The following is a 27,991-nucleotide window of genomic DNA, read 5'->3' on the forward strand; positions in this document are numbered from 1 at the left end:
CGGAGAAATGCGTGATTTATCTGAGTGGGGTATCTTTGTATCGTATTCACATATAGTGACTTCTATATCACTTCCCATCTCGGCCCTCTTTCTGCAAGTATTGCCTCAACAACGACTCCGTGCTTTCGGGGTCATCGCGCTCCTCTGAGTCCTTCCAATGGCGATAGAACTCCAACACCACTTCGACAGCAATGAGAGCAATAATCGCCCACTCGAGACGGAGCCCGTGCTTCTCGCTCAGGGTCTCCCGAAGCACACTCGCAATCTCTTGCGCGAAGCCAATCTTCTCGTTCAGTACTCGGATGCGCACGCCGACGTCCAGCGCGCGCCCCACCTGTTCGTAGTACTCGCCCAGACCCAATTCGTGGCGGCTATCCCAGAAGATGTCCGGCAGCGAGTCGGTCAGTTCAGAGTAGAGGTTCAGCTGCGCGCGGATGCTGAGGAGTTCTCCGGTCTTGCGGAGAATAAAGGATCGCGTAAACGGCAGGTTCTTCCTGCCCACAGCGATACTCTCGCCTCTGGCGAGCATGGTCGGGATTTCACGGGTGGATTGCTGGTAGGAACTCAGTAAGCTTTCCAACACGGCGAGCTTCGTGGAGCGGGCAAGGCCAGAAGAGAAGGCGATCTTGGCCAGGACGGTGTCGACCTCGTGGCGCTGGTCTGTCTCTTCAGACCGCGCGTCGGAGGCTTCTGGAATGCTTTCCGCTTCCGCTTTGGTTCCAAGGATGATCGTGTCGCCAATGATTTCGCTGCCTTCTTTGGTGGGGTCCTCCACATACTCCAGGTCTTCTGTTTCCAACAAGTCTAAATGTGAACCTTCCGCCGCTGCTGGTAGGATGCGGTTGACCAGATGCAATGCCTCCCTCTCTCGCACATTCCATGTAACCAGTGTTCCGGAAGGGAAAATGAAGATATCTCCATTTTGGAAATCCTTAACCTCGGAAGGCCGATCACTGGTCTGGATATGAATAACCTGGGGATACAATCCCGTCTGGAAGGGGTCGAGTTCGTATCCCTGGGCCTTGACCAAGTGTGCCACGGTGGAAATGTTGTATTGCTCCGCGGCGCAGTATGCAGTGACCGTCTTCGTCTCCACCTCGGGGTCTACAAAGCGCTTGTTGCCCCTGCCCTTCACGAAGCCTCGCGACCGTTGCGCTTCCACGGCGACCCGTCTCAGTGAGGATGTCTTTGCTGCATTCTTTCTCGAGCGATTCCGTTCTTGCTTTTGCTGTTCCTCCTTTGGTGCCGTTTCGGCCTCAACGTCCACCTTTTGAGTGAAATCTACCTTCTTATATAGGCTTCGATTCGAAGAAAAGTTCCTTGACGGGAGGGATGCGGCGCCTTGATATAGACTGGAAATTGGTGCGCGGCTCCGTTCGGCGGCTGCCCGCGGGCAAGGAGCAAAGCTCCCAGTCAAGCATCTCAATGCATGCGGTCGAAAAACGGTCATCTCCGGCCGGACGGACCTCTCAGCATCGTGCCCGTCGCAAGGTCCAGGCAGTGAATTGTAGCAGAAGTGAACTCATGGTGGTCCCAGAGTTTTGGGAGCCCCATGGCTTCCCGAGGGCTTGGCACCATCGACATCATTGGGCTTGAGCTGCAGCAACACTTCCCCAGCAGTCTCCATCCCAGCTGCACCGTTACCACAGACAGGCGCCTCCTCGTAGACGGCAGCTCATGCATTCAGCATGGCTGCCGAGGCCAACGATGACGAAGCAGCAGCGGCTGCCGCGCGCGACGAGGCCCAGCGCCGCAGACAGGCCACCATCAGTGGGAAGGAGAGCATACAAGAGTCGGAGAGCAACGACGTGGACAGTGAAGACGAGGATGCGGATGAGGAGCCCAAGTTGAAATACACCCGTCTGACTAGTAGCCTGGCCGCTGTATACCGGAATGGCGACGCGACAAGCGCATTCATGGTTGCGGGGGACAAGATGGTATGACACATGCTTCCCCCAAGCTCTGAGAGCTATCCCATGTCGCGTTTCAATGTGCTGAGATGTAGTTAGATTGTGGGCACTCATAATGGTAACATTGTAAGTCGACCTTGGAGCTCCAGCGCCTGTTTTAGGAGCCAGTGTTGACAGATTCAGCACGTTGTGAGTGTGCCCTCCTTTCAAGCGCTCCGAACGTACAATGCGCACAAGTCCGCTTCAGTCACCGCGCTCTCCGTATCACCATTCCCACCATTCCCACCATCGTTGCCCATTCTGCAGCCGCAGTCTCCCAGCCGGAACCAGGAGGGGTCGGATACTCCAACTAGACAGGCACCACCTTCAAGCAATCCTAATGCATCCCCGCGGACTCCACGACAGGCATTGGTGCCCAATATTCCTTCGAATCAGATATACATCGCGTCCGCATCCATAGATGGACACGTTTGCGTTTCCTCCCTGGTGGACAGCAAGGACGTTACGCTACGGAATTTTGCGCGACCACTCCAGGCTGTGGCGCTCTCTCCCGACTACAAGAACGACCGGTCGTACTTGTCTGGAGGCTTGGCTGGTGAGCTGGTATTGACTACTGGAGGCCAAGCGGGAGTCCGGTCCAACGCAAATACAAGTCATGCTGCAGCCACGGCCCAAGGGTGGCTTGGTGCTATAGGGCTAGGAGGCCACACCGGAAGAGACATCATTCTGCATTCAGGAGAAGGTGTAATCAACGCCATCAAGTGGTCTTTGTCAGGCAAGTTTGTGGCATGGGTTAATGAACACGGCATACGTATCATGCGAACCAATCTACACATGCACAGTGCTGATTCAGAGTCGGCCTGGAAGAGGATCGGCTTCATTGAGAAACCCAATCGCCGAATCTGGGAAGAGATGGCCGGCGTGTGGAAGCCACGTCTTGAATGGATTGATGACGAATGGCTAGAGTCGGATGAGGATGAGATCATCAATCTCAATGGGCACCACTCCGTGGAAAAGGCGGACTCGACCCTACCGCATCAAAGGGCGGACAAAACTCAACCTAGCCACAAGGAGGGCAAGAAGGTGAAAGTGGAGAAGTTGATAATCGGATGGGGAGATGCAGCTTGGGTGGTGCACGTTCATCCTGGAGGGACCGGTACTGGCAGGGATGTTGGGGAGAGGTCGGTGGGCAGCGTTGACATCATCCATTTGTAGGTATTTGGAGTCGTCGTTCGATTCTTATTGCAGCTGACAGACCTCTTAGGCTTCGGTTTGACGATTGTATTGTTTCTGGCATTTCGCTCTATACCCCTTCCTTACTCATTGTACTTGCATATCGCACACGCGACGACGACGATAACCCTATCACACCAAACGATGTCACCCCGAGACGGGGGATGCATAGGCGCACAAATGGCTTGACACCCGAACTCAAGCTTATCGATGCAGCGACCTCGGACGAGATTGAGGTGGACTCTCTCACGGTCAGCAGGTATGAGAGCCTCTCAGCAGCAGACTACCACTTGAGCACTTTATATGTGCCACATCCAAAGGCCATGACGCCTGCGCAGAGGAATGCATTGGAAGCAATAGGAGGCGGCATCTGGGATGCTGGTTTGAGCGCTGCACGCATCCTCAGCTCTGGTGCTAGCCTCATCAGTATGCCTAGTGGTGCAGATGTCAGAAGCTCTGCGTCCGTGTCTTCTGCTGGTGCAGCTGCAGCTGGCGCACCGCCGACCCCAAAACGGCAATTGCATCCTCATCCAAACGCTACAACTGCTGGCCTCAAGATCTTCATCCAGAGTCCATACGATTGCGTTCTTGCCGTCAAGCGGGATCTCGGGGATCATTTCCACTGGGAGCTGGAGCACGAGAACTATCAAGAAGCATGGGAGCTTATCGAGGATCATCCCGAAGTTATCGCAAACGCCATCCAGTCCGTCCCAGAAGCATCACCCATGGCTACACCAACGAGAAGAGCAGGCAGTCTACAAGAATTTTTTGCCGATGAGAACGAATCGCAGACTACAATATCAGCAAATCGTGCTAACCAGAACGCAGTTGTGGAGCAGGAAAAGCGTCGCATCGGAGATCTCTGGCTTCAGCAATTAGTCAACGCCGGGAACTGGGCTGAAGCAGGCAAAGTGGCTGGTCGGGTACTAGTGACGGCTGCAAAATGGGAACACTGGGTGTGGATTTTCGCTCAGGCAAATCGTTTCAATGAGATCGCGCCGTATATCCCGACGAAACAGCTGCAGCCTCCGCTCCCTTCCATGGTCTACGAGGTCGTCCTGGGTCACTATCTTTTCCACGACCGAGTGCGGTTCAAACATCTGCTCGAAGAATGGGATCCCGAACTGTTCAATATCGACAGTGTGGTGGCTGCTATCAAGAGCAAGCTATCGGCTGGTGATGTCACTGAGGACTCTGTCGAAGGTAACGAGCAGGGTCGCGATTGGCGGATCCTCCAGGATGCGCTGGCGAAACTGTACCTTGCCGGCGGGCACCAGCGTGAAGCGTTGAGGTGTTTTATTCGGCTTCAGAATGCAGACGCGGCCATGGCGCTCATCCGTGACCTCCACCTGGTGGAAGCTGTTCGAGATGATATCCCGGGATTTATCCTCCTTCGTGTCACGAAAGAGCAGTTGGAATCTGCTTCATTGTCGGAATTGGAGGAAGCGTCGGCCGAGGCTATCCAGGTGCTCGTGGACGAAGGATGTCGCGGCATCGTGCCGGCAGAAGATGTGGTGGCTCAGCTGCAGGGAAGGCACGGCCACTTCCAGCCATTCCTGTTCTTCTACCTTAGAGCTCTATGGAAGCCACAACCCCATGAGCGTCACTTCAAAACTGCCCAGGAACGTGTTGCCGCTGATCGGCTGGCCGCGGATGGTCAACTCATTGCGGAAGCTTTTGCAGATCTCATCGTAGAGCTCTTCGCCGAATATGATCGCTCCCTACTCATGGAGTATCTCCGCAAGTCGCAAAGCTATGATCTTGGGAAGGCTGCTGCCATATGCGAGAGGGAGAACTATATCCCGGAACTAGTGTACGTCTTCTCAGCGGTATCTTTTAACAATCAACTGACGCTCCTCTAGACATATTCTTTCTAAGACCGGTCAGACCAAACGCGCGCTTTACCTCATTATCGAGAAACTTTCAGACGTGTCTGCAGCTATTGCATTTGCGAAAGAGCAAGATGATCCTGACCTCTGGAACGACTTGCTGGAGTACTCCATGGATAAGCCACATTTCATCCGTGGCTTGTTAGAGGAAGTAGGTACGGCCATCGATCCCATCCAACTGGTAAAACGTATCCCGGAAGGTCTAGAAATCGAGGGTCTGCGAGACGGCATTGGACGCATGGTTCGCGAATACGAAATCCAACACTCGATCTCCGAAGGCGTAGCAAAGGTCCTCAGGGGCGAGGTTGCAACCGGCATGGACACTTTGCGAGAGGGTCAGAAACGTGGCGTGAAGTTCGAAATCGTGCCTTGCGAGGAAGACATCTCGGACACCCAGAGTATCAAACGTCATGGCCCGCGTGCAGAAAGAGACAGCGCGCAAGGAGGAAGAGAAATAGATGTGAGAGCAAAAGGCGTGGATGCTCCTACCGCAGCAGCCGCAGCAGCCCGGAAAGGTGACGGAGCGTTCATATCAGCAAGAGCAAATATCTACCCCGATCCTCCTCCTCCTCATCAGGGGTCTGACAGCGAAGCATCACCTGGCCACTGCACCGTCTGCCACCGACCCTTCACGCTTCCCACTGCAGAAGAAGAAGAAGAAGCCTTCCTATCCGAAGATCGAGACCCTGATGCCCCGGTACCTCCATCTCGCGACACTCTCGTTGGATTTGTATGCGGACACGTCTTCCATCTTGCCTGTCTTCTGCCCAAGACGTCGGTGGCCCCTGAAGTGGCGAAGTTGCTGCAAAAGCAATTGGTCAGTGATGTCCAGGAAGATGGATATGGGTACTGGGGACGCAGTGTGGGCGCGAAGGTTGCGCATGCGCATCTGATAAGGAGGGCGGTGGGGAGTGGATGTGTGGTTTGCCGCGCGAGGGAGGAGCGTGGGGATGTCTGACCTGAATGTCGTAGAGGAAGGGAAAGACTTGTAAATAGAGTGCGGTTGGGATTAGGATATGATACCGTTTGGGAACTCGGGTCGGGAATTAGCATTGCATTAGATGCTTGGGTATATGTATGGATGGATGGCATAACCAAGCATGGTAGAATTCTCCGGACCTGTATTGTAGGATATATCTACCGTTCGATATCTTTTGTGTTAGTTAGCATGTCCTACTTAGATCCGCTGATAATGTGGGACGTTCAGATGATAGATGCAATTAGTGATGTATGCGGCTTCTAATGATTTGGTATTCTTGGTTTGGAATGGTTGAGACATCTCTACTTATGCACCTGGGTCTCATCAAATAGTTACTCGACGCCCCTGGCGTCCGCCACTATACTTTCCCATACACCCTCGTAGTCCGGCTGCCCGCCACCATACGTTGCTTCGAAGTTCCCAATAGCCAGGCTGCTCAGGAAATGCCTGACAACCCTATCTAATAACTCCTGCCTCGCCATTTGGGTGATCTCAGCGCCTTCTTCCTTTTCCAGACTGTTTATCAAGGGATCCAGGAACAAACGTCGCTTAAGCTCGGTTGCAGACTGGCTAGTCTGCGGATTCTGTATTTGAGACAGTGAGCCCGCCGAGCGAGAGTGGGTGTGAGTATGCGCCCGATGCGAGGTATGCGTTGAAGTGGAAGATAAGACCTCAGAGACTTCGTCCGCGAGAAAAGGCATATAGTTAACCGATGCGGGCCTGTAGACCGCATCGATAGTATCGCACAAGAAGTGCCACTCGATGAGTTGAAACTCGTCCGGATCAAGTACAACAAGCTGATCCAGCAACTTGCATATCTGTATGATACCCGCATTGTTGTAAGACTCTGCATGCTTGGCGTCCGGTAGCAGCGACGTTAGACCGGATGTCAATTCGGCGTTGATTATTGGCCAGAGAGGAGCGAGATGAACAGATGAGGTCTTAAGGACGATGGCTCGTAGGAGGATGAGCACCTCAGCCCTTGTTATGGAGGAGGGTGACGAAGCCGGAGTGGCCGATAGGAGCTCCACGAGCTTGTCAGCCATCTGCGGGAGGTTCGCTGTAAACGAATCTTCCTGCGCCGCGAGGACAAGTAATGCAATACGCCGTAGAGTCAACTGTGTCTTCCTGTCGGCTTCTTGGCGCGCCGAGGCCGCGCCAACACCGAACATAATTCCTGCTGTGGTCGGAGCTGTGATTCGGGATAGTAGCTCTGGCAAACGCTCCTTATCCGCCTGGCTCCACTGCTCCAGTATAGGAAGCCAGGACGACTTCAGCAACGGCAAAGGTGTGTTGAAGAACCGGGGGTCATTGAACGCATCCGTCACCTCTTTCCTCCAGAATTTGTTGCTTTGAGAGACACGGGCGAGATGGTGAATCAGGTCCAATACGGACTTGGGTACATTCTCTGGAAATCCTTTCGCTCGTAGCGTTGGCCCGATGACGCTTTGTGATATGTTCGTAACAACCGCACTGACACGATCGTTATCGACGAGGATGACAGGCAAATATGGGATGATAGTATTGAGAATTGAAACGACGTCAGCCGCTCGTTTGTGCCCGCTTCCACCATTTGTTGAAGTCGAGGTCTTTTGAGAGACAGCAATCTGAGACGCGTCCTGCAGAAAACCCATTGAACGGGTTGTGAAGACGGCCGTCAGAATCCTCACGAAGATATCCTATTACAGCGTTAGTTGAAACTCAAGCGATAAAACACGGCACCTACTGCTAGCTCTTTCCTCATCTTCCGCTGCTCTCCGAAATTTGTATTGTCCACTTTCCGGCCGATGACAGCTGTGAACTCCAGGAGAGGTGGCAATATTTGCCGGTGCGGTAGAGGATTGGCCAGAACATCCCGCAGGAAAACCGTACAATCGGACCATATCTCGTCCATAGCATCGTCTTCCAACGATTTCGTATAGTCAACAAGGAAGGCAACCAGATCAGTGTCAGCTAGCTCCGAAGTAAGCGTGGATGTGCGATTGGGGTCTAGGGCATTCGGGTTCGTGCGACTGTATACGGCGTTGAAGATGGCTGGGATGGTGTGCTTTGGCTTTGAACCATTGAGAACATTCAGCAAGCCCGTAACCGCAGCCGCTCTCGAGTCATCTCGTGAGAGGCTGGTCCACAGGGCGATCAGAGTCTCCAAGCATTCTAGAGCTTCCGCAGCGAAGAGATGTTCCAAGATACGTCGAGCCCGATTACGCATCCTCAATGACGTGTACGCAAATGAAGCTATCGAGGATCCGTCGGGCCGCCATCCATTCGAACCATATCCTCCCCAGGACCAGATTGTAAAACAAATTCGGACGGTGTCTTGAAAACAGAGCAGTACTGTAAGCCTGCTATTGGCTGTAGGTACCCGTGTCTGAATTGTCTCAGAAGAAAATACTCCAGAGACCATGGTGCCGAAGAAACCTTGAGGGTGTTCAGGCGACTTGTTGGCCGTCGTCTTCGTCTCCTGGATCCGCAGACGTTGATGGGCTGCAGCTAGGAGCTGCTCGAGACCATTGATAAGGTGTATAAGTGTTGACTCCGGCGAGACCCCCGAACCAGGATTAGAGGCGCCAAAGACCCCCTTCAGCTCCTCGAAGGTCGTGTTGATTTGTTTACAAAAGCATTCTACCAGCGGCAGCAAGTTCTGAAATATAGCATCAGAGAAAAGAGGTAGAACTTGCGCAAGGAAGTGGACCCAATCACCCAACACTTGGCGACTCTGCGGAGATGAAAAGCCATACTTAAGGCAATCCACGAGCTGAGGTGGCGGTGGTATGGATTCAGCATCTTCCTCGATGGAAATTCTTTCCACGCTCAGGGACATCCTTGAACGATGACCTTGGTGCTGGCCTGGCTTCTGCTCCTGCTTACTCCGTTCGGTTTCAGGAACCTCTATGCGGATTTTAAGAGCTAGAAGTATTGCATCGAGCAAAAGACTTTGTAACACCGGGGAGGAGAGTCGAATTCTGTCCATTAAGCGCACCTCTAGCTCCATGTCTCGCAGTGATGCTGCGTATGGGCCTCGATAGATTCGCTGGATGATGCGCACCGATGTTTGCGAGAGGTCTTCGTAAATTTGTCTGGCATCGTCCTGGCCACGCCCGAGGGTAAGAGCAGTCAAACACGCTCGGACAATCCATCCTTGCATGGAAGTCCTTTGATCAGGCGTGTCCGACTGTTGGGAAACTGGCTCTTCGGCCAACACAGCCCAGATAAGAGGCGATGGCTCCTTTATGATGTTCAAAATATGCGTTAAGTAGTATAAACACTCCTCTGTATCATTCCTGTCTCGCCGGGATGGCTGTTCCTGAGGGACTCTCGCAGGAGCTAAGCTCTTGTTGTCGCGTAAACATGATAGACTTTGCAGATGAGTGATGAGAATCTCAAATACTTTGTTCAGGGACGGTACGGTCTGTAGCCATGTCCTCATGAAGGAGCTGAGTTCGGTTCCTTCCTTCGCTAGTGAATCCAGAAGGAGGAGTAAAGGACGAGATAGCATAGATGGGAAGTCTTCTGTAAACGAGGACAAGGGATTCGCAATTCCACTTGCCCTCCTAGATATGCTTCCACGCTTTTCTGTCTGTAGGCTCAATTCGTACATGACGTGTGTCCAAAGGAGAGAGAAACGTTGGCCACAATAGAAGGCGTCCAAGCCCGCATCACACTCGGAGCCACTGGCTTCTTGGGATACTATAAAGGCAATCGCGCCTTCCACGATCCGATGAGATGCCGAAATAGCATGTAACTGTAAAATGCATCTGGCAGCCTCGACATGGAACTTTGGCATCACAGGGTCAAGGTGGCGCCAAAGGGCCGATATGAGTGGGTTCAGAATGGTTGGAAGGCGACTTGGCTCGAAGAACGGATGAGATGGTCGTGCCGTCTGTAGTGAGGCAAGTACCGTCGTCATGGACATAAGGTGTTGAAAAGGTGCTGAGTTATCCCGTTGACCAGCGTTTGAGAGGACGCCTTGGAATCTACTCACAAGCTCTGACTCATCAAAGACGTCCAGTCGCCGGGCTTTTAGGATAAGGCTCGCTAAGATCCTGGAAGGGATTTCAGACAGGGTTGGAACCGTGCCGGCGTTGAGAGATTTGAAGAAGATGACCGATGCCTCATGCGTGATAGACTGTCCTATCTCCGCGGCTGTGAAGCGCGCCGGGTAGAACTCCAGGTTGCCTTGTTTATCCTCGTAAAACTCCTTGATTTTCTCCAGAATCCTTTCTCTTGCAAGAAAAGCACGAGTCACGGGGTCACCCGTTTTGACATCAGCGAGAAAAGCCCTGTCCGGCAACTCCTGAACAAGAAAATCCACGATCTGAAATGCTAGATCAATGAGATCTGCTGGAAACGGCTCGCCGGGTGTGGAGCTGTCGTAAAGAAGATTGAGTGTAGATAGTGCCGAAAGTACCATGAGGGGCATGTGGTGGACGAGCATTTCTTCCTCCCTCACATTGAAGCGAGCAAGGATAAATCTGGCTAACTTCAGACGCCGTATAGACTCGTGCGCATCCGTTGAACCGATGTCAAGGGCGGACAAGACCAGATAGACCAGCTTTCCCCATATCAAGCCACTCTCGACGCCGTCAAAGAAGACGCTAGCACTGCGCAAGACCTCGTCCACTTGTTCCTTCGCGGCAACTTCGCTGTATGATTGGATACTCTGCAGTGCAGGAAGAAAGATCTCGGGTACAACAAATCCGCCAATCTCCGCGCGGTCCATGAGAGATAGACAGATACGAAAGGGCCGCGCGCGATCGGAAGGAAGAAGAGTGGGCTTGTGAATCATTTCCATGATATTTCGAGTCAAGGCACGGAGGCCATGCTGGGAGAAGTACGCCGCGTGATACGAAGACATGTCCGTGGCAACACGTTTTTCGTCTGTGGGAGACATAGCTGTATTTGGCGCTTCTGCTCCCATTGCTGGCTCTGGTCCCAGTAGCCATGCCCATAGCCTCCGATTCAAGCTCATATCTCTTCGCGATACCACGCTGACAGCAGCTCCAACCAAGCGCTGTAGATCCCTATGTTCTATTCGTTGTTGCAAAACGGGCGCATCCAACGGGAGGTGAGTGACGAGCATATCCAGAAAGCCTCTTTGAATGAGGGCATGGGCGTCAGTTAACCCCGCTTCAAAGCAGCGAATAAGAAGACCTGGTTCGGGCGTGATTGCTGCTTCAGATTCGATTGACGGTGCGTCGGACGGCTTTGGCAACTCTAATGACGAGAACTCACGGCCACTGGATGCGGAAAATTTGGGCAGACGTCGGACCAGGTAGGCCAACGCGCCTTGCCGCCTTGAAGTATTCGTAATGGTTGCGAGGAAGAAGCACTGCCAAAAGTGCGATGAGCCGGCTTCGCTGTTCAGTCCCACATCATCGTCTGAAGGGTTGCACATCACATTGCGAAGCTTGTCGAGGGCAGCGATAATGCGGTCGAAGTCCTCGCTTGTCTCATCCTCAAGTCCAGGAAGAAGGGAAAGAATTAAGGCTTTCAGAGCGGGACGCAGAGCAGTCCCGTCTAGTCTCAGTATATAGTCCTCCAAAAGAGATAGAAACAAGGGGCGAACGGAGAGGGAGGCGAATGACAGGACGGGCGCCAGGCCTGGAAGGTAGAGTTGGAGATCGCGAGCCAGCGCGTGGAGCTTGGGTCAGTCGTTAGCTCCGAACAGTATACAGGTGCACTATGTCATACTCCTATCCGCGAGAATATGTATCCGTAGACATCAAGGGCCTTCTGATGGACGCCCGAGGGCAGTGTTGGGTTCAGGCATTGCGCTAACCTGAGAGCAACGAGCTCGCTATGTGGAATAGCTGGCACTTCGGTTGGCTGGCCCGACGTCTCAGGTAGGTGTGACTGAAGAGACTAAACCAATACTATAAGCGGGGGCGCTGGAGGCAAGTACAGGAGGTATTGACCTTCAGCAACCGTTGGAGGAAAGATATGTAGTCAGCCCATTCCTGCTGCGCGGCGTCCCACAAGGCAAGCGAACGTTCGACCGCAGTTTCATAGCGGCGGAACCCTTTGTCCTTCCGAAGAGCTGTTACAGTAGCAAGCCTCGGTCAGCTATGATTCAAGCTCTAGGCGCCTATACTACACATACCCTCCTCGGTGTTATGACGCGTCGCACGGGGTGAAGGTGAAGAGCGCCCGGAGCCTGTTGGGGAGAATATCTGCAGGCTCGCAGAAGGGTCAAGAGACATGCTGTGCCGCAGGAGAAAGGGCGCTTCCGTAGGCCGAGTTCTGTACGTAGAACATGCTTGTGCCGTATCGCATCGCTATATACTGTTACTGCCCACCATGAACGGACACCAGGCCGCATCGTCGGAAGCTCGGCGGATCATTTGTTCCGGTGAACTCCGCAGCGCATCACATGCATGTCGTCAGGGTGCCCAGGTGGTAGTGTCTACATTTACGACCCAAACACCACCACACACGGTCATTACTCCATGCATACCGCCCGAATTTGGGAACTCTCCACTCCTTTGTCTCTAGCGGGCATACTTTGCTCGCTATGGATGACGCCTCAATGGTATTTATGTAGCTCACGTAAGGGGAGAGCTACCCTCGGCTGACAGCTCAAGGCACCTCGAGGTCCGCCACACCCGCCACGCATAGTCCAGCAGCGGATCTATACCGCACCTCATCCCAACGAGCCACCGCCTGCATATGATCCGCCTTCATACGAAGAAGCAACCCGATCTTCGTCTGCACCCTTGCTTGTAGGACCCAACCTAGGCTACGGAACATACCAGGCGTACGAAGACCTCGAGGCCAACTCGGTTGCGAGCAGCAATATCGAAGAGAGTACAAGAAGCCTTCCGGAATGGGTGGGACAAGCACTCGTAGTCATTGTGTTCCTGGCCATCATATACATGTTTTGGGAATTCGTCCACGATGCCGATCTCGACAACTACCCCTGATGGCCCTCCTCGAGACTTGACTCCAATATCTCCACCAGATTTCTGCTGGCAATGCGGACACGGTTGCGGGGCGCACGTCTTTCCAGTTCCGGAGAGACCAGAGTAGTGCTTCTCATTGCAGACGCAACGCTGACTGCGATCGTTCCCATCGATTCGCGGTTGGGACGAGAGAGGAGTGCTCCGCCACCAGCCAGTTCGGAGTCACGTGAGCGAAAGCAGCCACATTCCATGGTTTACATTCGAGGCATTCTTCCCCTGCTAAAGCTCCACATGGATATAAGTGGACACTCCAATATAATCCGGATTTCAAAATAATCCGGACGGAGCACGTCAGCGTGCCATTTTGGGTTGAACCACGGGCAGCTCCGACTTCTGGTACAGCCATGTTGTCTTTGGCCATACGTTGCACAATGCTCTGGTGTATTATACCATACATGACTTGGAAGTCCCATCACTGAGAATGAGCGCATCCATATCGCAGGACTTTCGAATAATCTCCATCTTGCAATTCTTTCGCACTAGCGTACCCCGATCCCCGCTCTGCAGTTCGGTTTTAACAGAGTTTTGGCATGAAGAAAGAGATCGAGAGGATGAGCTTGTGAAAGGCAATTCATCCCGCTTCTACAGAGGCAGCTCACTGGGATCAACGGGTTGATTCTACATGATGCTATGCTGCCGGCTCGCTCCGGTCGCAAGACTGTATGTACGAGAGTCCTTGAAAAAATGAAGGGCAAAAAATCGCCCGATAGGAGATTCGAGCTCCTAACCTCGAGATATCTCGCAGCTTGATTACTAAAAGTCTCACGCGCTGACCAACTCTGCCAATCGGGCTTGAGAAAGACAACAATTTCTTGAATTCCTAGCCACCATACAGAAAACCCGCGCCAGGGTTAATGTAGCCTATGATCTTCACGACGTAAAGGAGAAGACTCAAGCTCGCTTCATAAACTAGTCATCGGGGCACAGGCAGCTGGCTTGTAGGGAGGATAATAAAAAGCGTAACCGCTGGAAGAATGACTTGGCCTAATCCAGCCTACAGATATCTAGTCGGCCTAAAAGAGTGGAAATTCTTGTTATAAAATTTCAGTGATCTACGAAGGCACAGCTACACAGTAGACATTTCGTTGTGAGCGCATCCATGTCTGACTGCAGTTGAAAACTGGGGTGCCAAACCCGTCAGCAGCTCCTTCTGGAGATCCTGCCCGTAGTATTACCACTGATTATGCAATACAATACTCCCGTAGTCAACCGGCAAATCGAGTTTAGTTAGTAAAATGGCCCCATTGGCATCCCTTGACGGACGCTTCCTCTCTTCCCACGACTGCCAGCCCCCAATCTCAATACTTTCTCTGGAATGGTTCATCTCCTTCAATCCTGATATAGCGATCAATCGCAGTGGCGCCACAGACCCGTCATCTAGTGAATCCGGCCTCAAGGGAAGGGTTCTGTACTCCTGACCGCTATACCGCGCTGGCGACTCGGAAATCGTGCGTATGTCCATACGGTGATCCACGATGAGTTGTTTATATATTCCGCCCAGACGCTCGTGGTAGAAATCCCACCGACCGATTGGAGCCGGATCTGCACTAAACAACCTAAGCAGAAGAGGTCTAGTGACGACGACATGGTGGAGCAGAGCTGAATGAGAATTTGAAATGACGAGTCAGGCATCAGTGAATTTTTGACTACGGGCTGAAGTGTCGACATCTTGATAGTCTGCCGATGCATGCAGGTGTGCTTTCACCGCTACGCCACCGGCGATCCCTTTTGTAGGATTCCGTAGGGCTGATTTTGCAGATAGAATGCTTGCCGATCAAGAGAGAATTGAACCCCGTGTTTCCATCCATTGGTAGATTACGTACCCGCCATGGCAGATGCGGATAATCATATGGGAATCAAAGGGTTGGCACTTCTTTCCGGCGTCTCTCTGTCGTAGTCCATGTTCAGATTTGCCGCCGTCGTCAGACGTGGACTTAACATTATTACGCCGAATGGAGAGCGACAGTAATCATATTAATAGAGAGAATACACTTTTGACGTTTCGTCTTTTGAGAAATTTAGAGGTCCTCCTCGATGGAAGTTGGAGATACGGCCGTTCGAAGTGCGAGAGGAACACTGAAACGTTGTTCCTCCACCCATCCAGCTGCCGTTCGAGATGATGGTACCGAGTCATTACCTCTGTCTCATCTGACGTTGAACGTATAAGCCCGAGATGAACCGTGAGGTATGTGCAATGGGGCGACCATTTGCCCGTTAGAGAAGTACCATCCAGCTGGATGGATTCACGCATTATCTCAAGAACGCGGTATGTCGACTACATTTGTAGCCCCGCAACGGCCCTCAAGAATTACTCCGTTGGTATACTGTAGCTGCCGAAGTCCACGTGTCAGGGTTCCTTAGTAGGCCCCGGATGTTTTGAACAGCTGGATGCAATGCCCGTGGCTGCTTTGTATGGGATCCTTGACCTGATTAGTGGATAGCTATGTCTATGGCAACCCACTCCACAGCGGCATAATTATAAACCATGCTTACATCTCATCCCTGGCGCAGTCCGGCTAGCGGAGCCGACAATGTACTCAAGCTCCTTCTTGGCGTGACCTTCGCATCATGCGATGTTTGCAGCGTGCCAAAAACCGGCAAGATGCGTCAAATGTAGTCAAGTCATCTGTAGAAACGGTCAGCTATTGCGACATTGAGACGATGGGCTCCGTTGGCGCATTTCAAATCATCTGTGTTGTTAGACATAGATCGTCTCCGCCATCTGCAGCCTGTCAGCCTTGTGGCATGTGTGCGTAATAATAAGGCCTCCCACTAACCGCGGAAGTTTCAGACTAAGGGGTCGCCCTGGATAGTTGACTCGGTACCTCCAAAAACAGGCGGTCAGATACATCCCATCGACTAACCGAGCTGAGGATTGCCACCGTTGCAAAACATCGACGTTTCAAACGGCCGGAAGCGTAACTTGTCGTGGGAACGGTTTGGGGTTGCAACAAATGCGAGAGATGAATGTGAAAGAGACTTCAACAGAGAGAAGAAATTGTGCGAGTGGAAGTCGTATTCGCATTATCGCACCTTTGAAAAAGGTCGTCTATATGCAAAGTAGCTCAGGCATATCCCTATCAGAATTGGCCCGCCCGGTAACGCCGCAATCGTGCAGAGTGACCAGACTCATGTCATTCATATTGCGGCGCTTCTGGTCATAAGCCAGAAAGGCGGTTGTATTATTGACTCGAACGAAGGTGAACGCTGGACGAAAAGTTGAAGAACCGACGGTTGGGAGGCAGAATCACTATCAGTGTGGCCCCGAACCTAGTTGCTATCGGTGTACCTTCTGATGGATGCGTTTTACATGATCCCTCTGTGTACATTCAGAATCAACATGGCAAGGTGGGAGCAGGGCGCATACCATGTTGTCCACTCTGCTGAACACTCTATCGCAGCCCTCCCATTCACAAAGGACACCTGGGTTGTGGCGTGCTTCATGTCTTTGCAGGTCTTTCTTGCTAGAAAACCCACCACCAGTGGATTGCGGGCAGCCCTCGTAGTGACAAAAGAACGACTTTGTATGTCTCTTGTGGTGTTTTCTAAGATCACAGCCTCTCGAAAAGACCGCCTTTGAAGTGCAACCCGGATAGGCGCAACTCCAAGTCCCGTTCTTGTTCGGTATCCCGTATGCTCGAAGATCTGGCGAGCCTGGAGAAACGGATCGTGAAGGAGAAGAACGACTACTCCTGGGAACCTCTAGTCCCCCTGCAGAAGAAGCCGAAAGTGATCTTGACACCCGCGTTGGGGTGACGGAATGCGATTGGAAACCAATTTCAGGGCTCAGTGTCTGACCTGAATGCGCGCTCGACAGAGGATAAGTCGCAAAGGACGCATCTCTTTGCGGGATTGTCAGGGCTTGGGAACCCTGGGAAGTCCAGTACGATTGTGCAGGATATGAAGACATCATCATGGGTCTGTATTCTTGCGGTCGTGTATATACTGGTCCAACGCTGAATTGAGCTAAACCGGACCCATGTGCGTGTTGTTGGAGTGGTGGTGAATATATGATACTGGGAGGCGTCTGACAGTTGCTGGACGGAAAAGTATAGCCATATCCGCCATCTTGCTCGAAGAATGCGAGTTCTGCATCTGAAGGCAGGAAGTTTGTCATGTTGAGTGTAATGGTGGCAGTCAGACGGCAGAGTCGGGTGGTCGAGTGAAGGGAACTGCTCTCGGGGCATACACCTGGGTGTCAGAATGGAGTCTGCGAGCGGTCAATGTGTCGAGGACTACGGAGTTACAGTGCAGATAGTAACCTTTATCGACTGGGCGATAGCAAACCAAAGCTAGTCAACCGCTAATGGGTGTGTTCGGTAGTCGAGCCAGGGTGGATATGTATAGGTTAAGGTTGAGCACAGGGATCCACTTTAGTAGGTCTAGCAAAGGCTTGGTGCCCGGAACCCTCGCTGCGGCCCCCTCGCGGTGGCGGAGTATTAGATGAGTAGGTATGCTCGTTGCTGCGAGGATAGGTGATTGGTTTGTGGAGGAGGCAGTAGAGTGCCCGGTTATATTAGGAGGGAGTGGATGAAGCTCGATTGACTTTGGACCCGTCTGCTAAGAATGGAGGCACAGCAGCTCAAGGATGGTCCTTTCACTTCGTGCTTGGGCTGTTGTGAGAGTTGTTGCCGCTCTCTTGCTTGGGAGTTGCGGCCATCCATGCCCAATTGACCAGAAGCGTGTGAGTAATGCGAGGTCAGTCTACACAACCTTATCCCTGATTACGGCACCTATCCTTTGGCCAACGTGTGCAGATGAACGAGCCCTTTCGAACTGAACGTTGGAGGTACAGGTCCCGCTGCGATGATCGCGAAGAGAGCTGTGATAATAGCTATCGACGAGATCCCGATGCCTGGCTTGCTGTGATCCTCGTCAACCTAATGTGAGAGTGTCCTTGACTTCTTGGGATGATCGCTAGCAAAATTGGTTGGAGAAAACATTCCCGGATGCCATAGGGCCATTCGCGCATCCCACACTGAAGGGCTGAGATTCTGAGCGGTTGAATACATGACGCGAAACAGCCATATCCCTCCATTTTCAACAAGGTCCCGGAGTGCTCTGATTAGCTACGGAAACTCCATAAGTAGCTGTTTTGAGTGAGACGACAGTTTGAAATAAGCCCACGGTTGGGTCTCAAGTATTTGCGCGCCGCACGGTGCGTGTGAGACGGCATGCGGCATCCGGGCGAAAAAGGACCCGGGGTGCAGTCAACGGCGGCTCGCTGTCTCTGCAGTTGTCGGTGAGCTTTAGGCTTACCGCCGCAGTCAAGGTCCGCTACTGTCGGGATGGTTGGCATGCGATTGAGGCGCATTTACGCCCAGAACAATGCAACGGGGCGTCGCAACATGCAGTCGGCAGAAGCTGTGTGACAATCCAGTGTTGGAAGCATCCCAGTTATTGGTGATGAGAGGCTCCGCTTATTTACCTAATTCCTGACTCAGACTCATCTCCAATGAAAGAAACAGCAGAGAGGGTACGGTTCATCAAGACAGTCATAGTTTGACTCTTCTTCAGGTGTGAGGAGCTTTTGGCATCAGACAACGGGGTCTTCGCCTCCTGAATTTGTTTTTTAGATTCAATTATCGCTGCCGGGTGCACTTAGCGCTCCACTTCGTCGCCTTGCAAATCAAATCCCTTGCTAGAGTACCTGGAGGACCCTACACAGTATATCGCAGTTTGAAATAGCGTCTCTCAACAATGTGCGCAGGAAGCTTAAGGGCGAGGGTGAAATGCAACATGGGGACTCGGGACTGAGAAACACCTGGGCAGCACCCTTGGAGGCGTCATGGAACACTCCAACTAGTCATGACGGGCTTGAAAAGAGGAATGGAAGAAAGACCAAGAGGCAAAGTTGCCTCGAGTGGTTTTGACACGGTGAGGGAGGTTCGTTGATTACTAACTGCAGCTCGCTCCTTCCTCAGAACATCCACACCGGTGAGATAATCCGATCCGCAAACATTCTTTTGACGTCTAAGTCCAATTTCAGTCGAATCATCCTTTTGGAATACTGTTACAGTTCCCGCGTCCTATGTCAACAACGCCCTCTTTCCATAGCGCGATGATCGTGACGGTGTCCACCCTCCAATTCACTGGCCGGCATTTCCCGCATCCGACCGGAAGGACTGTGTTGGTCTCCGTTTTGAATCAAATACAGTCGCTACTTTCGATCTTCCTCCGTACTGTATTCAACTGCTTATCATCGGCAACTGTACGCCTTCATCGCCATTGGTCAGTGCAATCCTCCAACCCTTGACAAGTTGTGAATCAATAGAGCCAGGTCTATGACCTGGACTGCATCATACGAGATAGTCTCTTTTTGATCGAGGCTTGATAATAATACTAAATGAACAGGGCAGAAGCATCACTCGTTTGGTCCCCATCTCTTGGGTCTGAGCGATCGAGTGCGGCACGGTTGTTGGAACAAGTCTCCCCATGGCTCAATCAACTTCGAATCCAAGCGAGCGTTCATCACTGGGATACCGTCACCCCAATCGTAACCCGCCATGCACGCGTCAGGGGAACACCGTAAACGCACCCAAGCAAATTTCAGTGACCATCATGCACGAGGATCCAATTGCGGTGTACACTACATATGCTCCTCATTCCCTAGGTGCCCTATGATCCTCGTAACCCCATGCATCCTTTCGTTGTGTGCCACTTACTCGCAGGATTGAAGGTTACTTCCTGAGAATCTACATTTCAAAGGGCTTTGCCGCAGCGCACAACATCCCCACCAACTTACATGCCTGCGGTTGGAGCATCATGTGCCGCTCTCACACGCCTTGCGCCGTAGCCGCCAGCTGTTGAGGGTGTAGAACTAGCACAACGTTGAGTTCACGGACGCCAACTGAGCACTGAAGCGGCGTGGAATCATCCTCTGATCAATCCAACTGTTGGGCCATCCCGGAAACATTCAGTTCCGGACGTAATCGGTGAGCTCTACCTGTTGTTGTTTTGTCCAACGGTAGACCGACTGGCGAGACTGATTGCTACGTGGCGCCCATTCACTGCTAATGTTCATGCCAGGATACTGTAGCCGGGCTTTTCGAGGCCTATCTGTTTTGGATCCTCAGGTCTGCCAGTTTCGCGTGATTAGTTACGTCTAGACCATGTCCTTGGGATATAGGTACTAGAATCTCAACGTCTTGAAGGGTTTTGTTCGATTGCGTCAATCTCACAGGCACCGGAGTAATATCACAATGAAGAAGCTCATAATGGCCACTCGGATTCCGAGGATTTTTTTGGAATAGGAGACGAATACAATGGGTTAAACTAGGCGAGGATATCATCTGAACGAGCCCATGTACCAGAATTTGCCGGAAACGCTTTGCCGTTCCTTAGAGTCCGTTAACTCCAATAGAGGTGAGATTTCCATTCCATCCGAAACACCCAACGCCAAATCCCAATTCCATGCCACTTTTTAGTGCAGTGGCACGTCATGCACCGACATACCACAATTCAACGCCCAGTACCTCGAACTTGGTGCCCTCATCGCTGAGTGGCTCATTCCCGAAGGTGGGACAAGCGCTTGAAACGCCGTTCTCGAGATTATCGTCGAGCCAGAGGCCGTAATGGCCATCCCTGAATCTGTCAGCTCCAATCTTGTCCAACTCATACTAATACTCTTACCCCCCGCCAATGCTGAGATAGCTCTGCTCACAGAAAATCATATAATCATTGATGCCGCTGTAGGGGAACGCCTTGAATCTTATTCGCTCGGGGGTATTCGTGCCACTGTGGCTGCCTTGTCCCGATGCAGGCGGGCTTAATGTATGCGACGGCTGTGAAGCCGATATTGTGGTCATGCGAGGCGCATTTGTGGTATCGGCGCTCGGTGGAAGGGGTAAGGACAGCGCGTCTGGGAGTTGGAGTAGGACGGAGGCGCGCCAGAGAAAGCATTCGCCGTTGCCGTAGAAATGGGGTGAGGGATGGGGAGGGTCACTGAGGTATGCTCCAAACACCTGTATGTCGAAGCGAAGAATCATCAGTACTGTCACCGAAGACGATAACTTGAAGTATAGCACTTACACCCCCGGATCCATCCCGCACCACCAATACAAACCCTCCCCGCTTCCCACGATACTCATCCGCCTTCTCATACAGCGTCGCCAGGCTGACCCCGTTCTGCTCAAGACTATAAGCCAACTGCCACTCATCCACCAGCTGCAAACGCGGCGGCATGAGTAACCGTATCTCCTCCGCCAGGGCCTTGGTTAATAACCTCGCCGACGCCTGTGTACTCGCGCCCCAGCCCTTCAATGACAGCGGACTCAAAGGCGGTGGTTGAAACGGGCTCAATTTCCGCTGCGGTGGGTTATACACCCCGTCCATACTGTCCACACTCTGCACACTCTGGTTGAGACTCGTTTGGCCCGACGCAGGTCGCTTCTCTTTGTTGACCGGCTCGCTGGAGATGCGGCGGAGAAGACCGGAGACAGCATACGATACTGGAAATGTGAAATAATTCGAAGAGCGGGTTGAGGGTGAAGGCGAGGAGGTTGAGGAGGATCGGGAGGCGGCTGTGCTCGGCATGGATGCGGAATTCCAGTTCCGGATCGGCAACGTGGATGAGTGAGTGTTGGGGTTTGCAGGTGGATGAGTGGTGACGTTGCTGGTTAGGGCTGCCGATGCAAGTTGGCTGACATGTCTGAACCCAGCGCTTTATGGCGACTGCGAGACCGAGAGGGAGAGGTCGAGTTTCGATGTCCAGGTGAACACTCGTCCTGAGGTTGATGAATTGGACTGAGGGTTGAGAGTGACTGTGTTTTCCCTTTCCGAGCTGCTCAGGTACGTGGTGGTGCTTCCCCGCCACCATCGTTCGCGCACCCCAGAAGCTTGTTTTACGCTAGCTATTTTAGGCACAAATTGTGTAAGGTAGTAAGTAGTAAAGCTCCACAAGTGAACACACCTGTATGATAACGAGTGTTCCGACTGTTGCTTAGCCCGATTCATTTATACTGAACAACAGATAAGAGCAAGGAGCCACTTCAACTGCTTGCTTACCGAATCAGTTTGACAACTCTTTGAAGCAACATTACCCTAATGCATTCATTGAACTGGTCAAAGACCAATTTCAGAAACGCCTACTGTAGTAGTAGGAACATGAAGGAACTAATGCAGCTCTTTTCCGAGCAACACAAACATAGGATATTATGCTCTACAACATACAGATTCTCAACAGCAAGCCATTCACCTACAGTGCTCGTTCCCGCTCAGCTCTTAGCAACAAGCTCCGTCAACCGTCCCCAGCTCTCAGGCGACCAAGGGGCAAGCACAATCGCCCTTTGCGCGTCCGTCGCCGCGCCAGTCCCAGCAAATGCGCTTGCCAGACCTTCTGCACTCAGATTTCCATTAGGCGGCACACTCCTACTGGCCGTCTCCCGCGTGACTACAGCCGGGAAGCCGTGCCCCGTGGCATCAGAAAGATCCTGCCAGGCAGCATATTTCCACGGTGCCATGACTATGGAGCGTTTCAACTCATTGGTAGCTTCGAGCTCGCCACCCAACAGCAATGCGATGGCCTCGCATACCTTTTCGACACGGAGTAGTTGGGAGTCGTCGAGTGATTTGTCAGTGCGCAAGGACTGCAGATCATCTACCACAGCAGCAGCCGTCTCTGCATCTGCGTCCAGAACGGCGATGGCTCCCAGTAGAGTAAGGATACCAACATGCCGTTCGTGCTTTTCTATTGCGGCAAATAGCTGCTCTCTTGCAACCTCCTTCTCGTCAGTTCCGCCTTTGGCCCACAGGACCTCTGCGAGGAGGCATATGATATCGGGATCTGAACCAGTTTCTTCCAGAGAGGTCCGGAAGTAGGTCAAACTTGCTTCCAGGTCCGAACGATTGAAATGCGCAAGACCTGCTGTCAGACGGGCCGAAAGACGTATACGATTTAATGCATCTGTGGACAAGACAGAGATGTCTTCGAAGTCAGTCAGGAGATCAAGGGCCGTCTCCGCCTCTTCAACTGCAGCTTGGAACTCGTGTGTGGCCAGCAAATTGCGTGCCAGGTCTGCCTTGGCCTGTGCATACCGTGCCAGAGATGACGTAGACTCGGACGTCTCGTAATCCTGTTCAGCAGCTTCGCAGATGCTCGTGAGCGCTTTGATTGCGGCGTCGTGGCTGCCGATTCTCTCCATGAAGAGGGCAGCCAAATGTTTGTGAGGCATATCGTGGGGAGCTTGGAAACAGAGCTGATTGAGGGCGAATAGAGGTTGCACCAAGTGGGTAATGTTGTTGGACGCTGCTGGTGACGAGGCCAGATGGTCAAAGGTAGACAGCGCGTACTGTCGCTTCGTAAGCAGTGTGGACGACTCCGCTAGTTCAAAAGCGTGCGTAAAATGGGAGAGCGCCTCGCTGGAATCCCCGTAGAGCAAAGCGATGATACCTTCGCCCACCCATGCTAGAGCGTAATCGGGGTCGGTGGACTGAGCCCGTGAAAACGCCAAATGTGCCAGTTCTTGATCGTTTTGTAGCAGATACAATGTGCCCAAATTGGTCCAGGTACGGGCACTGTGCTCGTTGAGGCTGAGGGACCGTACAAAGCTGTGCTGTGCAACTTTGGGATTTAACGTTGTTGTGATGACCCCCATGGAGTTCCAGAACTCGGAGTTTCCAGCTTCAAGTTCGATGGCGCGCTTGAAGCATTTCATGGCTGCTCGCAGGTGTATAGATAGGCCAGGATCCTCCTGCTCCTGCTCGAGGCATACGTGGGTGCGGTACTCAGTCCATCCTAGGTTGTACCAGGCCACAGCTTGGGCGTAAACGTCTCCAGCACATGACACTATGGCCCGCTTTTGGGCCAATATGGAAGCATACAGAGCTTTTGGCAGCAACCCTCTCACTCCCTCAGTCGAAGACACCAACGTGGCCAACTTATCGGAGCCGACGCCGTCCAGATCATTGTGGCTGTCGTAATCAATCGGAGTGACCCCCTCAGAGGGCCTGCTCAAAAGATCTTTGACTTTCTGTTGTGGGAGCTCGGGCAGCTTCTCTTGTACCCAGGTAAAAACTGCAACAGCGTCTCCGACGGCCTTCCACAGATTGAAGGCACCAGGCTTGACATCGGCGGTCTGAGATGCGACATCGATAGCTTTGCATGCCGTACTAGCAGCTTCTCCAAAGAATCCTGTGTCGATGCATCGCCACGCTTTCTCGACCAATGCCTGGAGAAGAGCAATAAGGACGCCAAACTCCCCTGGACGTTGTTTCAAGACCTCCTCATAGCCGCCAATGGCCTCGTTGAACTCGCTAAGCTCGCGATGAACGTTCGCTAACATGTACTTGGTGAACCAACTGTCTGCATCCGCTTTCCTCATGACTACGCCATCAGTAGGATTTTCAGCGTAGTTGAACGCGCGAGCTGCGGAATTATATCGTCCGGAGTTGTGGTAGCTTTCACCAAGACCGACATAAGAATGATAATCATCCGGACTGATTCGGAGTGCTGAGAGAAACATGACGATACTTTGCTGGAAGTTCAGCTTATTCATGTTCACCACACCAAGGGCGGAGAATGGCCAACTGGCACCCTGTTTCGTGGACCCTGGGGCAGCACGAGCTTTTCCTGAATCGACCACTCGTTGGGCGATCACCTCGACGATGTCCCATTCGCCTTGGTCGGCGAAGTATCGAGCTAGGCGTTCGGCGGCAAGCAGCTCGGAAGGAGACAGCTCAAAAGCTTTCTGGAAGCATTGTCGTGCTCTCTTGCGGTCGTGGTTATAGTCCTCGTAGAAAATACCCAGCTTCGTGTATGCAGGGGCAAAGTTGGGATCTGCCTTGATCGCAGCGAGAAATTTAGCATACGCACCCTGCCGGTTCTTACGTGCGGCTTTCGATGCGTCTAGTTCCCAAATGCATACACCAATGCGGTACAATGTCTGAGCGCGTAACTCTCTCCCTCGTGGTTTGGAAGCATCCATCTGGGGATATTCAAGGTATTCCTGCAATCGGTCCAATGCCGTCTTGTAGTTCCCGTTGAGCCCCTGGCACCACGCGGATTCAGCGCCGATGCGTCCATTCTCCGGATCCTGTTTCAAGGCTTTCTCCAAGAAGTCGACTGCTTGCGCATATTCCTCCTCTTCCTCCAGGATGAGCCCTATCCCAATGAGCGCTGGGGTAAACTGGGGCTTCCGTTTCAAGATGGACTGGAAAATCTCTTTGGCTTCCGCATGATGCCTGGGAGTCTGGTAATACACCAAGGCGGTGGCCAAAGTGCTGTTTAGTGCATCTTGGATCCTGATCAAGTCAGTTCTGCTCAATTTATGTTTAATACTTTTACCCACCCTTTCAAGGGAAGACCAGACTTTCTCGCTTCTGTTGCTGCAAGCTTTAATCCTTGTCTGCTAAGCTCTACGGCGCTCTCGTACTCCTCCAGTGAGAGCCAATAGTCGGCTAGAAGGCAGTGAGCTAATGGGGATTTCTTCGCCTCCTCCAAGCCTTCCTTCATAGAGTTCAGTCAAATGCCGGTTCAGTGTGAGATATATATACTCACTGTCATCAATAGTAAGCAGTCTTGCTGCGAGCGAGGCGCATCTTGAACGGCATGAGGTGTCAAGGCAACTCCGCCTTCGCTGAGATCTGGAACTTCGTCCGAGAGCGGGTACTTGGATACGCCACTGCTCAAGTAGCCCGTTATAACCTTTGAAAGCCCGTCCTCCGGAAAAAGCTCAACGAAAAGCCTCAACGTGTGGATGTCAAGGTCGAGCAGGTCGTGCGCGCTGTCGGCGTGGGACGCCATGTTCTCGAATTTATCAAGAGAGGAACCAGTCGAAGTGCTCCGCAACGACGACCTCTATTTTTGAGGCCCCAAGGAGGGTGATTGGGAAGCAAACCGCGATGCCAAAAGCCTGCGAGTAAAGTTGTGAAAGGTCCACGGGTTCGTGTTTGGAGTTGGATCTTTATCGATAAAGCTAAGGTACAGGCTTTTTGGTGGGGCAGCCAACCCCCAGAAACTCTCACACCTCAACATGGAAACACCACTACATGGCACATTCATAAGCAACAGCGCGTGATGAGGAGGCACCTTGGAGTTACCATCGTTTAACCACCAATCGTACGCTATCATGTCCTCGAAGGAAGCGAAAGCCGCTCTCAAGGCCGCGAAATCTGCCATCGAAGCGAAGCAGTGGGATGAAGCCATCAACAATGCTTCCACCGCGCTGGAGCACGACTCAAGAAATTACTTCGCGAAGTTATATCTAGGTAGAGCCTACGATGGTCTCGGGAAGTTCGAGCAATCAGCCCAGGTGTATAAGGAGGCGACGCAACTACGACCAGACGATCCACAAGCATGGCTGGGACTAAGGCTTATCTACGAGAAGCAGGGTCCCAAAAAAGTTGACGAGAACACGCGTGTGGGTTCGAAGCTTGCCGAGATATACGCTGCCGCAGACGACGCACACAAAGCGCAAACAGCCATCAATAAGGTAGTTGACTTTGCCCGGAAACATGGTAATCCACGGCAATACGTTCGCGCGCTGGCTACCCAGCTCCCCACCTCTTCGGTATATTCATTCCTCGAAGGCCGATTGCCCAATCCGTCATTGACGTATATGCGCATGGCTGAGACACTGGAGGCCGAAGAAGGCAAGACGATCAAGAAACTCATCGAAGAGCGCAAGACGCGGCTAGGTGCAACCCTCGAGAGCACGACGGCAGAAGTCAAGCTGGAGGTGTTTGAGCATAGCGAACTAGAGCATATATACGAGCAGTTCATCGACTGGACGGATGACGATGAGAAGCGGCGGGAGTACGAGGAAAAGTTACTACAAAGGGCATACGATCACTTGCTGGTACTGCCGCCAGGGAAGAAGACGAAGAAGAGGAAGAAAGTGATGAAGTTGGCGCACGACATGGTCATTATCAAATACCCTTCTAGGTTGGCGTTCACGATCGAGCTGGAGTGGAGATCTTCCGGAGATCAAGAGGATGTTTAGCTCTTTGTTGCACGCTTGTAACAGCGACGGCGTTCTGGATAGGCTCTCATGGACTCGGGCTCCATTGGTTTAGATTCATTGTCCATTCATTGGGTATCAAGAGGTAGTTTTGGGAGAATATCATCATCCGCCGGACTGGCAGACCCTGGGCGTCATGGCACTACATCTTCCGCATCCCATGTGTGCTCACATTCTCTCATGCGCGTCCAAGCTCATGCATTCGCAGCATCCACGACCCGCGCTCTCTCCTCCGCCGAAAAGCAGCTCAAACCCTGTTTCAGTGCATGCACCAGCATCGGAACACTTCTAATTGTGAAATCGTTGGCCTTGCGCACTTGGTCCAGGTCATCTGCAACCTCGGCAGTTATTTTGCGCAGGTAGATAGACCTGAAGTCCTCGGCTGCCCTCTGCGGTTTCGATTCGGTCGTTGCGTTCGCTACCACTCGAGTGTTCTGGCCGTGGGTCGATGTCCCAGCGCCTGTCGTGGCAACATCTTCGTTTGCCACGCCATTGGGTATGTTTGAGTGTTTGTTCCGCGTCGTTTTGGGCGATAAAATATCGCTCTCGCTCTCGCTCGAAGAGGAGACTAGTCGTTGGGTTAGCACTGATCCTGTATGGGTCAAATTGGGACAAGCCTTCTGTCCTTGACGGCTTCTTCTTCCTAGATTTCTTGCGCTTCAGCGCGGGATCTTTTTCAGGACCCGCCATACTAATGTTAGTATGTTTTGGGAACCTGGAGATGTTCTTCAATTGAAAATTGATCAGACATGGATTCCAGCCTTGGAAGAGGTTACCTATCTTATCAGCACGTGACAATCCACGAATTTAGGGTTAGCGTCACTTGATGACCTCGGACCTCAAGTGGTCAACCTTTCACGTTGAGCGGAATGGACAACATCCATGGATCCACCATAAGGCTTGTGGTGGGCCTGCTGTCGAGATCACGCCTCGATTATATTGTGAACTAGAAAGCTGGGAGCATTTGCTGTGTTCGATCTTGAGCAAGTGACCTTCCACCTGTCTGGAATGGCCCATGTGTTGCAAGCTAGCTTTTGCTGATATATCTTTGCATTGGGGTCAA

The 27,991-nt window shown here is 52.4% G+C and overlaps 9 protein-coding genes and 1 non-coding gene across 10 annotated transcripts; 3 read left to right on the plus strand and 7 right to left on the minus strand.

Annotated features, from left to right (window-relative positions):
* EI97DRAFT_432402 (DUF155-domain-containing protein) lies at nucleotides 1-1,521 on the minus strand. Its single transcript, XM_033798155.1, has one exon. The coding sequence runs from the start codon at nucleotides 1,448-1,450 to the stop codon at nucleotides 68-70; it is 1,383 nt and encodes a 460-aa protein (XP_033655081.1). The 5' UTR covers nucleotides 1,451-1,521; the 3' UTR covers nucleotides 1-67.
* Nucleotides 1,522-1,622: 101 nt separating this feature from the next.
* On the plus strand, nucleotides 1,623-6,249 carry EI97DRAFT_396394 (uncharacterized protein). The gene is made up of 5 exons (XM_033796337.1): nucleotides 1,623-1,937; nucleotides 2,010-2,036; nucleotides 2,094-3,121; nucleotides 3,175-4,956; nucleotides 5,006-6,249. Exons 1-5 carry the CDS (start codon nucleotides 1,689-1,691, stop codon nucleotides 5,988-5,990), a joined length of 4,071 nt encoding a protein of 1,356 aa, XP_033655082.1. The 5' UTR covers nucleotides 1,623-1,688; the 3' UTR covers nucleotides 5,991-6,249.
* Nucleotides 6,250-6,276: 27 nt separating this feature from the next.
* On the minus strand, nucleotides 6,277-12,211 carry EI97DRAFT_489077 (cellular morphogenesis regulator dopa; the record flags this gene model as incomplete). Its single annotated transcript, XM_033802211.1, has 5 exons — nucleotides 6,277-7,690; nucleotides 7,738-11,652; nucleotides 11,703-11,849; nucleotides 11,927-12,048; nucleotides 12,106-12,211. 5 exons carry the CDS (start codon nucleotides 12,209-12,211, stop codon nucleotides 6,344-6,346), a joined length of 5,637 nt encoding a protein of 1,878 aa, XP_033655083.1. The 3' UTR covers nucleotides 6,277-6,343.
* Nucleotides 12,212-12,522: 311 nt separating this feature from the next.
* Nucleotides 12,523-12,931, plus strand: EI97DRAFT_457548 (uncharacterized protein; the record flags this gene model as incomplete). Its single annotated transcript, XM_033800829.1, has 2 exons — nucleotides 12,523-12,540; nucleotides 12,593-12,931. The coding sequence occupies 2 exons, from the start codon at nucleotides 12,523-12,525 to the stop codon at nucleotides 12,929-12,931; spliced, it is 357 nt and encodes a 118-aa protein (XP_033655084.1).
* Nucleotides 12,932-13,670: 739 nt separating this feature from the next.
* EI97DRAFT_t45 lies at nucleotides 13,671-13,762 on the minus strand. The gene has a single exon. It is a non-coding gene; the product is annotated as a tRNA-Lys (tRNA).
* A 2,428-nt stretch (nucleotides 13,763-16,190) lies between these two features.
* On the minus strand, nucleotides 16,191-17,561 carry EI97DRAFT_297107 (uncharacterized protein). The gene is made up of 2 exons (XM_033794493.1): nucleotides 16,338-17,561; nucleotides 16,191-16,289 (listed from the first exon to the last, which is right to left on the minus strand). The coding sequence occupies exons 1-2, from the start codon at nucleotides 17,085-17,087 to the stop codon at nucleotides 16,248-16,250; spliced, it is 792 nt and encodes a 263-aa protein (XP_033655085.1). The 5' UTR covers nucleotides 17,088-17,561; the 3' UTR covers nucleotides 16,191-16,247.
* Nucleotides 17,562-20,188: 2,627 nt separating this feature from the next.
* On the minus strand, nucleotides 20,189-21,840 carry EI97DRAFT_432408 (TLD-domain-containing protein). Its single transcript, XM_033798156.1, has 3 exons — nucleotides 21,002-21,840; nucleotides 20,603-20,934; nucleotides 20,189-20,554 (listed from the first exon to the last, which is right to left on the minus strand). Exons 1-3 carry the CDS (start codon nucleotides 21,503-21,505, stop codon nucleotides 20,410-20,412), a joined length of 981 nt encoding a protein of 326 aa, XP_033655086.1. The 5' UTR covers nucleotides 21,506-21,840; the 3' UTR covers nucleotides 20,189-20,409.
* Nucleotides 21,841-22,010: 170 nt separating this feature from the next.
* Nucleotides 22,011-25,848, minus strand: EI97DRAFT_432409 (protein prenylyltransferase). Its single transcript, XM_033798157.1, has 3 exons — nucleotides 25,467-25,848; nucleotides 25,258-25,415; nucleotides 22,011-25,210 (listed from the first exon to the last, which is right to left on the minus strand). The coding sequence occupies exons 1-3, from the start codon at nucleotides 25,710-25,712 to the stop codon at nucleotides 22,186-22,188; spliced, it is 3,429 nt and encodes a 1,142-aa protein (XP_033655087.1). The 5' UTR covers nucleotides 25,713-25,848; the 3' UTR covers nucleotides 22,011-22,185.
* A 49-nt stretch (nucleotides 25,849-25,897) lies between these two features.
* Nucleotides 25,898-27,083, plus strand: EI97DRAFT_297234 (uncharacterized protein). The gene has a single exon (XM_033794494.1). It carries the CDS (start codon nucleotides 26,038-26,040, stop codon nucleotides 26,908-26,910), a length of 873 nt encoding a protein of 290 aa, XP_033655088.1. The 5' UTR covers nucleotides 25,898-26,037; the 3' UTR covers nucleotides 26,911-27,083.
* Nucleotides 26,959-27,857, minus strand: EI97DRAFT_432411 (uncharacterized protein). Its single transcript, XM_033798158.1, has 2 exons — nucleotides 27,546-27,857; nucleotides 26,959-27,496 (listed from the first exon to the last, which is right to left on the minus strand). Exons 1-2 carry the CDS (start codon nucleotides 27,616-27,618, stop codon nucleotides 27,123-27,125), a joined length of 447 nt encoding a protein of 148 aa, XP_033655089.1. The 5' UTR covers nucleotides 27,619-27,857; the 3' UTR covers nucleotides 26,959-27,122.
* Nucleotides 27,858-27,991: the final 134 nt, after the last annotated feature.

Source organism: Westerdykella ornata, assembly GCF_010094085.1.
Source record: "Westerdykella ornata strain CBS 379.55 unplaced genomic scaffold EI97scaffold_7, whole genome shotgun sequence".
Taxonomy (NCBI): domain Eukaryota; kingdom Fungi; phylum Ascomycota; class Dothideomycetes; order Pleosporales; family Sporormiaceae; genus Westerdykella; species Westerdykella ornata.

Bases quoted from the DNA above. Each gene is read 5' to 3' on its own strand.
- EI97DRAFT_297107 (XM_033794493.1), bottom strand. From the start codon at position 17,087: ATGACAAACTTCCTGCCTTCAGATGCAGAACTCGCATTCTTCGAGCAA. The intron at 16,290-16,337 runs GTATGCGCCCTG...GAATGTACACAG, and splicing joins TCAGCAGAGTGGACAACATG to AGGGATCATGTAAAACGCAT.
- EI97DRAFT_297234 (XM_033794494.1), top strand. From the start codon at position 26,038: ATGTCCTCGAAGGAAGCGAAAGCCGCTCTCAAGGCCGCGAAATCTGCC.
- EI97DRAFT_432409 (XM_033798157.1), bottom strand. From the start codon at position 25,712: ATGGCGTCCCACGCCGACAGCGCGCACGACCTGCTCGACCTTGACATC. The intron at 25,416-25,466 runs GTGAGTATATAT...AACTCTATGAAG, and splicing joins ACTGCTTACTATTGATGACA to GAAGGCTTGGAGGAGGCGAA. The intron at 25,211-25,257 runs GTGGGTAAAAGT...TGACTTGATCAG, and splicing joins TCTGGTCTTCCCTTGAAAGG to GATCCAAGATGCACTAAACA.
- EI97DRAFT_432408 (XM_033798156.1), bottom strand. From the start codon at position 21,505: ATGCCGAGCACAGCCGCCTCCCGATCCTCCTCAACCTCCTCGCCTTCA. The intron at 20,935-21,001 runs GTAAGTGCTATA...TTCGACATACAG, and splicing joins TGCGGGATGGATCCGGGGGT to GTGTTTGGAGCATACCTCAG. The intron at 20,555-20,602 runs GTAAGAGTATTA...TGACAGATTCAG, and splicing joins TATCTCAGCATTGGCGGGGG to GGATGGCCATTACGGCCTCT.
- EI97DRAFT_396394 (XM_033796337.1), top strand. From the start codon at position 1,689: ATGGCTGCCGAGGCCAACGATGACGAAGCAGCAGCGGCTGCCGCGCGC. The intron at 1,938-2,009 runs GTATGACACATG...AGATGTAGTTAG, and splicing joins TGGTTGCGGGGGACAAGATG to ATTGTGGGCACTCATAATGG. The intron at 3,122-3,174 runs GTAGGTATTTGG...CAGACCTCTTAG, and splicing joins AGCGTTGACATCATCCATTT to GCTTCGGTTTGACGATTGTA.
- EI97DRAFT_432402 (XM_033798155.1), bottom strand. From the start codon at position 1,450: ATGACCGTTTTTCGACCGCATGCATTGAGATGCTTGACTGGGAGCTTT.
- EI97DRAFT_432411 (XM_033798158.1), bottom strand. From the start codon at position 27,618: ATGGCGGGTCCTGAAAAAGATCCCGCGCTGAAGCGCAAGAAATCTAGG. The intron at 27,497-27,545 runs GCTTGTCCCAAT...CCCAACGACTAG, and splicing joins GAAGCCGTCAAGGACAGAAG to TCTCCTCTTCGAGCGAGAGC.